The 12,181-nt window shown below is 51.3% G+C and overlaps 1 protein-coding gene across 10 annotated transcripts in view; it reads left to right on the forward strand.

Annotated features, from left to right (window-relative positions):
- The window catches only part of LPIN1 (lipin 1), a 129,395-nt gene that overhangs the window by 92,688 nt on the left and 24,526 nt on the right, over positions 1-12,181 (forward strand). For 8 of the 10 annotated variants that reach the window (XM_086700044.1, XM_086700047.1, XM_086700049.1 and 5 more), the window contains 4 exons: positions 140-233; positions 894-963; positions 4,823-4,915; positions 7,966-8,045. In XM_086700044.1, the coding sequence (XP_086556170.1) occupies positions 140-233; positions 894-963; positions 4,823-4,915; positions 7,966-8,045 (337 nt within the window). Of the gene's footprint in view, positions 1-139; positions 234-893; positions 964-4,571; positions 4,650-4,822; positions 4,916-7,965; positions 8,046-12,181 lie in introns of all 10 variants that reach the window. The other 2 variants (XM_086700050.1, XM_086700051.1) reach the window with 1 other exon arrangement.

Raw genomic sequence — 12,181 nt, forward strand, 5'->3', positions numbered from 1 at the left:
TTCCAAGCGCAGTGGAAGAATTGTCTATACGGCTGGACGACACTTGCGAGCCAGTGAGTGAGTGAGTGAAAAGCGAGCCTACTGGCCTTAACGAACGTTCCTTATATTTTCTCCTTATTCCCTACTATTGCCTTCACAGATGCATTTCTGGAACAAGCCGTGTCGTATCAGCAGTTTGTGGACAACCCAGCTCTCATTGATGACCCCAATCTTGTGGTGAAGATCGGGAATAAGTAGGTTCCTCTGGGAGGTCATTTTGGCTGTCACGCCACGCTGTGGGAAATGCACTTTTTCAGATGCAGAGATGGCGACGGCGTATAAACCTTAGAGATGTAAAACGAATCTTCGTTCCAGTGTATTATTAGCTCTTCACTAGCGGCACGATCCTGTGGCGTTACCTAGTTTTATTACGGAACGTGTCCAATCTCAGCACTTGGCCCCTGGGCCTCAGGCCTGTGTAGTACATAGGCGGGAACAGAATAGACCGCGTACCTCCCCCGGCTTGGGTGTCTGAGGTCACGGGACGTGCAGGTGTTTTTGTAGCCTGTTGGCAAGCTTTCCTCCCTGAGGGGAAGTCAAGGGTGTTTAGGTATTAAGTTGGGGTACCTGGTTGCCTTTTTTATGAAACGTGGCAAGAAATGCCACAGGCACGTTGGTGGCACCGTGGCCACCGCGCCTGCCTGGCTGTGCTTGGCCCCTGGGACTGGCTGCTGTGGGGTCAGCGGGACGAGGGGCCCTGCCGGGGAGGGGCATGTGGGGGAGGGCTAGGGTGTTGGCCCGTTAGGGACCCAGCTGGAGTTCCAGAACTTTCCATGACTCTTTTCTCATGACGCTTGTAAGACCTTGCAGCATGAGCCTTCATCTTTGACATCTGTTTCCTTTTTTCCCGTCAGGTATTATAACTGGACAACGGCGGCCCCTCTGCTCCTGGCGATGCAGGCCTTCCAGAAGCCTTTGCCAAAGGTGAGCTTTAACACGAGGAAGAAGAGGCGGCCCTGCAAGCGACGGGGAGACTCCTCTGGGTGGTTGGAACGTAACTGTTCTCGTAGCACCACAAAGTTCATCACATGACGTCCTTTTGGAGTTCGTGGAGTCCGCCTCTCTTGCATGCTGAATGGCCTTCCCCTCCTTTATCAGGGCGAGACCTCCCAGTCCTGGCGGTTCCAGATCAAATCCTGCCCCCAGGGTTCCTCTCCCGACACCTGCCGCGCTAGGGACACGGGGGGGGGGGGGGGGGGGGGGGCAGGTGGATGCCCGGATGTCAGAGCCCAGGGATGACGAGGGGACGAGAGAGAAGGGCTGGAGCCGGTGGCAGTTTGGGTGCAGGGAGACGGCGCATCAGACGCTGGGGGTGTCGGTGCTGCTCAGCCAGGAAGCAGGCCCCGGGGCCGAGCGGCCCAAGCGGGGAGCGGGCAGCGTCTGGCGGTTCCCAAGCCACCCCAGGCAGCGTGATGGCCGCAAGGAGGAGGCAGGGATAGAAGGGCAGTGGACTCCCGTGGCCCAGCATGCTCTCACGCTCCCCTCGGGACCCGCTGCACACTGGGCTTGGAATCGTTCAGTTTTCCGGCGTTGCGTCTTCCTGCTGGATTATACATTCTTCGTGCTGCCAACACCGTGCCTCCCCTTGTCTCCCTCGTCCGCTTAGCAAGTGCTTTGTGCCATTTGGTGTTGTAGCAGATCAGCTAGTTCCGATATCTGAGGTTCTCGAAAAGTCTCCTCTGACTTTGTTGAGTCCGTGCTCACCCCTTGCTGCACACGCACGTGCCTGCGTGGGGAGGCATTTTGGGATTTGGAGACTGCGACCTCGTTGGTGGTGGTACTTTGTCTGAGGTCACGTTTCCCTTGCTGGTTTTGTTTCGTCCCCGCCTGGTTCCTTGGTATCCGTGGCCCAGGATACATTAAAAAAAAAAAAAAAAAAATTTTTTTTTTTTTACATTTATTTATTTTTCAGAGACAGGGAGAGACAGAGTGCGAGGAGGGGAGGGGCAGAGAGAGAGAGGGAGACACAGAATCCAAAACAGGCTTCAGGTTCCGAGCTGTCAGCACGGAGCCCGATGCCGGGTGCGAACCCACGAACCGTGAGATCATGACCTGAGCCAAAGTCGGACGGACACTCGACCGACTGAGCCACCCAGGAGCCCCGGCCCAGGATACGTTTTTATGTTACATTTCTCAGCTCTTACACAGCAGTAAGAAAAAAGACCAATGCAATTGAAGTTTCCTTTACCTTAGAGGAGTTAGCTCACAGAAGGAGTGCGCGTGGCCCCTAAACTTAGTCTTTGTGATACACATCCTAAGTCTTTTTACGAGCTGTCAGTAAGTTTTCCACCCTGCTTATTGTGTTTATTAATATAGGATTCATTTTACATGTAGACTTTGTCTGTCTTTTATGGTCTCGTGTCACCCTTGAACGGCCCTGCTTTCTCATTTGCAAAACTTGGGAAAATAGACAGACCATCCTGTTTCCTAGTATTTTCTTTCTTTTTTTTTTTTTTTTTTTTAATTTTTTTTTTTTCAACGTTTATTTATTTTTGGGACAGAGAGAGACAGAGCATGAACGGGGGAGGGGCAGAGAGAGAGGGAGACACAGAATCGGAAACAGGCTCCAGGCTCTGAGCCATCAGCCCAGAGCCTGACGCGGGGCTCGAACTCACGGACCGCGAGATTGTGACCTGGCTGAAGTCGGACGCTTAACCGACTGCGCCACCCAGGCGCCCCTCCTAGTATTTTCTTAAATCTTTGACCGGTCTGGGTTTTATTCTGAGAGTGAGAGAGGTATCGGGAACCAAAATCAGTTTTTTTGTTTTTTGTTTTTTCCAGTTGGTTGTCGCATCAGGATGCTTTGCTTGTAGAAAACAGAATGACTACAAGTAGCTTAAATAATAGGGGTTTCTTATCTTAGAGTCTTAGAGGTTGGTAGTTTCAGGCTTGATGAATTTGGGTTAACTTCTCCGTGATTTTCTTGGCTTTCCCTTTATGTTCACAAGGCGACTGTCCCCCCACATCGTCTTCTCAAACAGCCACCTCCCAAATAGGAAGGATGGAGACAGATTTCTCACTTTTCACTGGCTACCACTTGGTCACGTGATCACCTCCAAAGCGGTTGCGGGCAAAACAGTGACTATGACTGACGTAGACCAACCGAGGTCAGAACATACTGCACCTGATTCTTGAACAGGGTTTTAGATTTGTTGGCAAGAAAGAAAGGGGATGATGTGCCCAGAGCATCAAGTAACCAGGTCTGGCGTAGCTACCTAAGTATCTCAGTACCTTTTGTTAGATGACTCTTTCCCCCACTGCTAGGCAGTTACAGCCACAGCATGTATTCCGTTTGTTTATGGATTTAGGTTCATTTCCGGACTCTTCTGTTCCATCTATATGTTTACTCACGTACCAACATAACGCTGTTTTAATTACTGTAGCTTTTAAACATATTTTATTTTTAAAAAATTTTTTTTAACGTTTACTTATTTTTTTGGGACAGAGAGAGACAGAGCATGAACGAGGGAGGGGCAGAGAGAGAGGGAGACACAGAATCAGAAACAGGCTCCAGGCTCCGAGCCATCAGCCCAGAGCCCGACGCGGGGCTCGAACTCCCGGACCGCGAGATCGTGACCTGGCTGAAGTCGGACGCTTAACCGACTGCGCCACCCAGGCGCCCCTAAACATATTTTAATATCCAGTGCGGCTTGGACCTACTTAATACTCTTCTGTCTATGAATTTTCTGGGATCTTTTTGTTTTATAAATGAACTTTAGAATCACTTTGTCTAGGTACGACGATAATCCTGGTAGTTTGTTTTTTTGTTTTAATTGGGATTTTGTTACGTTTATGGATGAATTTAGGACGAATGGGGAAATCAACATCTGTACGAATCATCCTCTTTGTGACTAGGTTATGAAGGATTTGCTTTTTGGTATATTAGGAGTTTCTTTTGTATCAGGTAGGGATCTTTAAATGACCGAAAGAAACACGCTTCAGGCGAAACATGTGAATGATTTCTCTTTCTGCTTACCTGCAGTCTGTTTGGCTGAAAGACATAAACTGTTTTTTCATTACTAGCGGGGGTGATGATTCCCTGATAGTTCCGTGAACCCTTTCCCTGGTGCTGGGATTTGCCTCAAGATTGATATTTTCTTCTTTGCAAATACTTAGAAAATTATGAATTATTATTTGATCTTCCCCCATTAAATGCTCATTTCTTTAGGGCAAGAGTATGAGTTTTCTTGTTAATACTTGAGGTTTCGACCCCAGTGCATCTACTCCGGTTCAGTCGGTCAAAATTTGGCAATTTACATTCACTAAAGAGATCCTGTGCGTTTTATTTATTTATTTTTGTTTGTTTAAAAACGGTTTTTTACCCTATACATCATGTCGGTCATTTCATTTTTTCTTTTATACTCATCATGTCGAGAGTAACGGTATGTTAACCCGTAGATCACTTTAATTTGCAAACTTCTGGTCGTACTAATCACTAATGATTTTCAATGCTTTCTTTTTTTTTGTTGTTGTCGTCATGTTGTGTTTTATTTTTATTTGTTGTTTGTTTATCCCTTCACCATCTTCTTAAGTCTTCGTGCTTAAGTTATCTTCATGTAATTTTGGACGCCATTAGGTTTTGCTTCTCGGAAATTTTTCAGCCACGAAGAGTATGTCGTGTTTTCTCTGATTTTCTTTCTTCTTCTTCTTCTTCTTCTTTTTTTTTTTTTTTTTTTAATCTTCCTTTGGTTTGCATGCGTGCGTCTTTTGGTTTGACTGTGCTGAGTGGATCTTTTTTTTTTTTTTTGGTTCCATTATTTATGTTCCCATCCGTTTAAAACAGGCCACTGTGGAAGCTCTCGTGAGGGATAAGATGCCCAGAAAGGGCGGAAGGTGGTGGTTTTCATGGAGGGGAAGAAACACCACGATCAAAGAGGTAAGCACGGGCCACCAAAGGGTGCTTCTACTTAGCCCAGACGACTTTGGGTCTGTGGAGTGCGTTTTCATGCTCCAGATGGGAGCGGAATGTGCCCAAGGCGCAGTACTGGGTTTCTGGGAGCCAGCCCTGCCGAGAAGCAGCGAGAGGCCTCCCAGGGGGTGGGGGGAAGGGGCCGAGGAAGGGGAGGTGTGGCCAGAGAGCCTCGGTTCACCTCCTGGCCCTGCGACCTGGCTGGCGGGGGATACTGCGGGCAAGTCACTGCCCCTCTGGGATTTCTGCATCTGTGAAAAGAAGGGGTTCGGTCTGAGAGTTTACTTTTCTGTTTAAAGTTAAGCAGCCCTCTGCTGCTTGTGAGTCTCGTTTGAATGGGGTAACATTCCTCGTGCTAGACCGATTCCCGTTAGTCATGTCACTGAAAGGGCGTGTCTCAATAAAGCATGGCTTTCGTTTCCCTTTCTGTAGATGCCTATGCTTTCTTTCCAGCTCTCTGTCAACCTCTCAACCTATTTCTTGAAGGTTCCATGCCCCTGTGTCCACCCGACTTCCTTCCTCCTAAGGCTGTCCCCGCTCTGGCTCCACGACCGGAAGGGCAGCCGGCGAGGGGGGGGGGGGCGGTCATCGAGGGTTGTCTTAGGGCCTCCTTTTCCCCGGGCAGCCCCACCCATGCCCGTGCGATGACTCCTCTTATTTGCAAATCAGGCATTGTTTTGTATTCCATGTTCACTTACCAAGTAGCCAACTACGTGGCTATTCCATGTGAATGTTTCGAGACACTTCAAAGCTGGTCATTTCGAAGACTGACCTCACAGCTTTCTTGTGAATTCTTCCTTTGCCGGACCCTGGTCGGAAAATGGTGCCGGTGTCCCTCCATAGGCTAGACCCTTCCTTTTTCCTCACGTCTCACATTTAATTCATCATCAGGTCCCATCAATTTCCATCTTAAATATTTCTCACATGTACCCACCTCGCTCCAGTTCCACCCCCACAAACGTAGGCTGGCGCCGTCCCTCCCAGGATTGCTTCTGGTGGTCGGCTGGTCTCTTCTCGCCCTCTCTTCTTCATCGTCTATACCGTAGGTGCATTGGTCGACTTAGGAGACTGGTCCAATTTATATTATTCCTTGCTGAAAACCTTCTGGGATCCCAGGTCTCTCCATGGTTGAGACCAATATTCTTAACATGGCTTACAACACTTGTATCCTAGCCCCTGCGTCCCTCTTTAAACTTTTTTTTGCCATTCTCCCCCTGCTTTCTCTACTGTAGCTTCACTGGCTGAACATACACTCTACCCCAGGACTTTTGCATATGCCATTTACACTGCCTGGTGTTCCTGGGACCCCTCTCACTCCCCTTCACTTAATTGACTAGTGTCTCAAAAAGCCCTTTCTTGGCAGACTAGTCTGGGCTGCTGCCTTCTGCTCTCATAGTCCTGCCTGTGAAATGTTGCCTTCATAAATTTTGTCAAGAGTTTGTAGTCATATTAGTGTGACTATTAACATCTCTTTCTCCTCTAAATCCTAAACTCCATGAAGGCGGAGACCCTGTCTGGCTCTGATCCCTGGGTATCCTGGGTGCCCACACTGGACTCAGAGCAGGGGTTTGGCAAATATTTGAGGGAATGCTGATATAGTGTATATAGTGTAGAGAAACCCCAAGGACAGTAGTCAAGTCGGTTGTTATAATACTAACAGAAACCTGAGTGATCTCAATTTGTTTATTCCATGAGTTCAAAGGGAAAAAGTCTGATGGAAGTTTTTATCAAGAGGAAATTGTTCTTTGACATTTTCTTTCAGCATACCTGAGTGGTAGTGATTATTCCGTTATCTCCAAGGGTATGAACAGATTAGGGCAAACATATACTTTACTTTAGGTGACTTAAAACATAAAGGGCCTTTCTAGTTCCCTTCCTAGGGGGTAGAATGTTCTAGAATTTAGGCAGAAGGCTGGTTGCTATTTCAAAGGCCTATTTATTGTAGATTATTCCCATTGGCACCAGTTTGAATTAAGGGGAATGCCAGCATGAAGGAAATCATGAAGTTGTGAAATTAAGTATTTCTTAAAAAAACTGAAATACATTTATTTCAGATAGTTAACGTATTTTTGAACTAGTCTAATAAAGGATTGTTGACAGTGGTGGCTATGTTACCTCAATAAATAGATAGATTAAAAGTTACCGGGCATGTTATCACATCAATCTTATAAAGAGCTAACGAATATTTGGGTATAGTTCGTATTCATCCGATGTTACGATGGTCACCCTGATGTTTACGTTGCTCATTTTCTTATTAACACTGAAGCCACTAACCTACCTCCTGACCAGATGATTGCAAATAGTGGGATTCAACTGGACACCCGTTGCCCTGGGTCCTCCCATCTGATGACTTCCGTGACGTGTGTGGGGGCTGGTGGATGTCTTCTGGTCCCTTGCCTGCTGCAGGCCAGGCCCTGTGTGGGCACAGCATCTCTGTGGTCCTCACGGCAGCGTTAGGATGTAGATGTTATCACCCCCCCCTTTTACCGGTGAGGAGACAAGGCTCTGGAAGCTTCCATGACTTGCCCCAGCTTCCCAAGCAAGAGAAGCAGAACTGAGCCCAGATCTCTTTAGAGTCCCAGAGCTCTTTCTGGTACATCGGAGGAGCATTTTCTATGAGGAGTGTGTGGTGTTGGGAAGGAGAGAAGCATTTTCCCAAGCAAAATGTGGTGTGAAAATATTTTCAAGCATTTCTATCAGCAATTATAAGAAAATATTTTGAAAATATTCGGGTATCCAAGCAGCCCTTGATAAAGCATTTGCATAAGCTCCGGCGATTATGAAGTTTGGTTTGGTGCCACCAGCACTTCTGGAAAACAGACTCATTTCTGTCAAACAGTTTTTCTCAGCTTCACTCAAGGCATCCAAGCAAAGCACTAATCAGCACCTGCCATGCGTGGGGCGCGTATCACTGGGGACGGCATTCGGGGCTCTGCCCTGGGCTCCGGGGAGCCCGTCGTGGCACACCGGCCCTTCTCTCTGGTACTCCCCTGACTCCTTCTCGTCTCCTTCTCCAGGAAAGTAAGCCAGAGCAGTGCTTGGCTGGCAAGAGCCACAGCCCCGGGGAGCAGCCGTCACAGCTCGGCATGGCCACCAGGTACGGGGCGAGTTGGCGTGGGCCCTTGCGGCCCCTTTCTGTGTCCAAGGGCATGACGTGTGGCCATTGGGGGCTGCTGGGGCTCACCGAGCATACAGGCCTGGGACCCAGGCGGACCGGGGTTGCAGCCGTGGGCGAATTGGAACAATGAACTGCGTTTCCCATGAATCAAATGGTGGCAGTGGTGCCCTTAGATACCTACCTTGCGAAGTGAACGTGAGACTCTGGGCACGTCCTGTAACTAGAGCCCTTCTCGTGGTCTCGGTGTTTGATGGCCCTGGATGTGCAGAAAACAGCAGTGGTGGTGATGATGGTGGCCAGCACCAGCGTTAACAGTAACGTGGAAATCAGTTTCCTTCGGAAGGAGATTGCTTTTCCCTATCATCTAAATACTTCCTGGCACTTTCGCTGATACTTTCCTAAGTACGGACAGGGGACAGGGGTTCGTGTTGGCAACTCACACGTACTGTGAATGTTCGCCATCAGGTTAATTTGTTCTTACGGGATTTGAGGGCAACTCTGATCTGAGGGCAGTGCCATCGTGCACCAGTTAGGATGTCAATAACGTACGTAGATAGCGAATGAGCCAACGCAACGCCCTTTACCCGTCACCTTACCTTTAGAATAATCCCGTGTTTAAGAAACTCAGGATTGCATTAGGAAGAAAAAAGCGAACAAACTAATGGAAGGCAAGACGCAGATCTTAATCATTTTTGTATCCTGGGGGCTAAGCTGATGCCTGACACGCAGCAGGCGTTTCATAAATGTTGCGGAGCTATTGCTGACTTGATAAGTTTTACCCACTATATTGCTGATTCATAGGAGAGGCAGGCTTAGATCTCAGTTTCTCAGCCTCCCGGTCGTCGCTCTGCATCGTAAACTATTTTGTTTCTAGAATTCGCTGTTGGAAATAGAAAATATAGGCGGAAGTAGGAAAAACTCCCCGGAAAGGAGAAGGCAGGTGTGCTCAAGGTGCAGCGCAGGCCGAGAACGTGCTGGCCTCTGAAGGGATAGAAGCCGGTGGACTTTCAGCGGGTCGTTGTTTACGCCTGCGAGTGGCCAGCCGCGGGCTGCGAACGGCAGACCTGGAGTCGGGCAGGCCTGGTTTGGGGTCCTGGCTTTGGGCAAACTGGTCTCCATATCCGAGCAAAGGGGAAGGTGTCGTGTCCAGAGCAGCGGGGGAGGCAGCCCGGGAGGCAGCATGGTGACAGGGGACACAGACGGAGTGCTGGCTCTCCTGCCTTGAGCATTTAAACCAGTGATTTAGCTCCACCAGAAACTTCCTGCTCTCCCGTTCTTTCGAAGAACCTTCTCTGTCCTAGCCATGGTTTCCGAACACGAGAGGCAGCGTGAGCAGGACGGAGAGCCGAGGCTGTGTTGGCCTGCCGTGCGATCCTTGGTGAATCGTCAGCCCCGCGGTGTCTCCTTTCCGTCTGTGAAATGGGGAGAATGATGCCAACCCCACATACATCGGCTCGTGCGGTTCCCTCCATGAGGAAGGAGGTCCAGAACGCAAACCCCACAGGGCCGCACGGCTGGGGGCGGGGGGTGCAGCTGTAGCAGGACAGTCGGGGGGTGGCTCTGGGGTGGGCCCGGCTAGAGGGTCCAAGGCGCAGAGCGTGACGACCGCGGGCAGTGTGGCATGCAGCAGCTCTGATACTGTTCCTCTCCGCTTCCCAGGGGCCGCGTGGAGGACCGGGGAGGGAGCTGGGGGGCACAGGGGGCCATGGGGGCCCGAGGGGGGCGCAGGGGGCCGGTGGGGGCTCAGGGGGCCGAGGGGGACCAAGGGCGATGAGCAGCGTGACCCTAGGGTGGCTCCTGCCCGCTAAGCCGGAGCCTCAGCTGGCGCGGTTTCTCAGAATCGTTGCAGGTTTTCTTACCGTCTGACACCGTCCTCTTTGGACGTTGCCGAAAATGCTGTTCGCGGCCAAACAGAACCCATTTAAGAGCCCGCAGCGCTCTGAGTTCATCACGCTACGCTCGTTTATTAACCCTGAAAAACGAAGTGCTGACTCTTGCGAGAAGGGATCGGGAGTTTGAAAGTTCGTTCGAGAAAGGGAAACGTCTTAATTTTGGCCGGCGTTCTTAGGCCTTCGGCCTCCCCGCTCGATTCGTGCCGTTGACTCAGAGAAGGCGTTGGCGCCTTGCCGTAATCGACAGACTTGATTGACAGAACAGGCCCCGAAGCCGCCTCATTGAGCAAGCTGCTTGTCACCATGCGAGTCGTGGAACTTCCGCTTGCAGAATGTACGTGGCGACGGGCGCTAACCCGGGTGTTGTTCACAGCTGCTCCGCGAACACAGACTCTCCAGCGGGCTGAGCCCTTTTGTGGCGTCGCTTCTGGCCGGCGCTGGGAAGCGGCCCTGCTCCCGGGCCCTTGTGAGCCCCAGCGGACTCTGGCGGGACCCCCGTTGCACGGGGTGGCGTCCTCGCCCCCGGCCGCTCTACCGGCAGCCAACTGTATAGCTGCGTTCCAGAGTCTGTGTCTGTTTTCCCTCCAGCACGGCCAGCCGCACAGATTTAGTGGGTTTTTTGCTGTTTGGTCGCAAAGCAGCACATGGAAACGAACGGTGATTCCGCCTCGTTCGTGTTTCCACACCCCACGGGCAGAGGCGCACATCAGCCTGGTGTCATGCGAGCTTTGCTTCGCATCTGGATCTCATTTCTCTCCAGGCTGCTGGGTTGGAGCGTAGACAGTCTCCGATTCAGCGAGGGGCCTGCAGCTCGTCTCTTTCTGGGTTGCCAGCTGGGTGCTCCGGGACTGTGCCCGACCCACCTGGAAATCTGCGGGCCGGTGGTTCAGAAGAACCAGCGTTGTTCACGGGACCCACAGGGGCCGGGACCGGAAAGGGCTGTTGTCAGAACATGTCACTTTACAGACGAGCCAGGGGCCCAGAGAGGGGATTCTCCAGTTGCGAGGCCTCATCGGGGCTCGTGTCTCCTGGGCCGTTTCTGTCTGTCTGTCATCTGCCTGCATCCTGAGTGTTTTGGTGGTGGTGGGGGGGGGGGATGCTGTTTGTTCCTCTATATGTGGTGATGAGGACATCAGGACTGAAAGAAAACGAAGCGATTTGTGCAAACGGCCTGATTCCCATGGACTTCCAACACGGACTTCTCAGGTTCTAACCCCAGTGCCATCTGCACTTTACCTAGAAACCGGCCACAGATGTCACTTGGTTAGATTCATCTGCATGTAGCCCAGCCCTGCCGCGGACTAGCCTGGAGTCTAGCCTCCATGCTCTGTCCTTCTAAAATTTTTTTAAAGGTTTATTTACTTTTGAGAGAGAGAGAGAGAGAGAGAGAGCAAGCAGGGGAGGAGCAGAGAGAGAGGGAGACACAGAATTCAAACCAGGCTCTGGGCTCTGAGCTGTCCGTGCAGAGCCTGACGCGGGGCTCGAACCCACGGACTGTGAGATCATGACCTGAGCCAAAGTTGGACGCCCAACCGACTGAGCCACCCAGGCGCCCCCACGCTCTGTCGTCCTTTGTGGACCCAGTGGCCCGTTCCCGTGGCTTATTCCCCACGGTCCCGGTGTCCTGGAGATGGCCAAGTCTGCTTTCCGATCATAGCACTTACCACGCTGTGTTGTGATTGTTGAGACAGAAAGCCCCGGGAGTGCGGGGGCCAGGCTGTTTGCCGAAGCGGCAGTGCTCGCAAGCACTGGTTGGATGAGCTCCAGCCCACCAGCCCCGAAGCCCTCAGGCTCCCTCTCGTGGGGCCAGGGCGTCAGGAGCGCAGCTGCTCACGGAAGCGCAGCTCATTCTAGCTGCGGAAGGAGGCTCCTCCCCACGAAGAGGTAGCGGAAGTAACAGAAGAAGTAACAGAACAGCTGTGTCCGGTGACCTCCCTCAGGTCTCCCTAGTTTGGGGCAGCCGTGGATTGTAGGCACTGCTCTGGGATGCACGGGGTGGGAAAAGCAACAGGCCACACAGGAGTGGGAGGGGAGGCGGGGAGAGTGGGAGGCCAGAGGACAAGGGGGCATTAGCGAGGTCCGAGCCCTTGGAGATAAAAAGAGAAGATGGAATTCCCAAGTGTATGAGTCTTGTTCCCAAGCGTATCAGTCTTGCATAAAGGGATGTCCCGAGCAGGAAGCTCCGGAGGCAGGCATGAGGATGGGGCCTGCCTGCTTGGGGCC

This window comes from Puma concolor, chromosome A3, assembly GCF_028749965.1.
Source record: "Puma concolor isolate L17-30 chromosome A3, mPumCon1.1.hap2, whole genome shotgun sequence".
Taxonomy (NCBI): domain Eukaryota; kingdom Metazoa; phylum Chordata; class Mammalia; order Carnivora; family Felidae; genus Puma; species Puma concolor.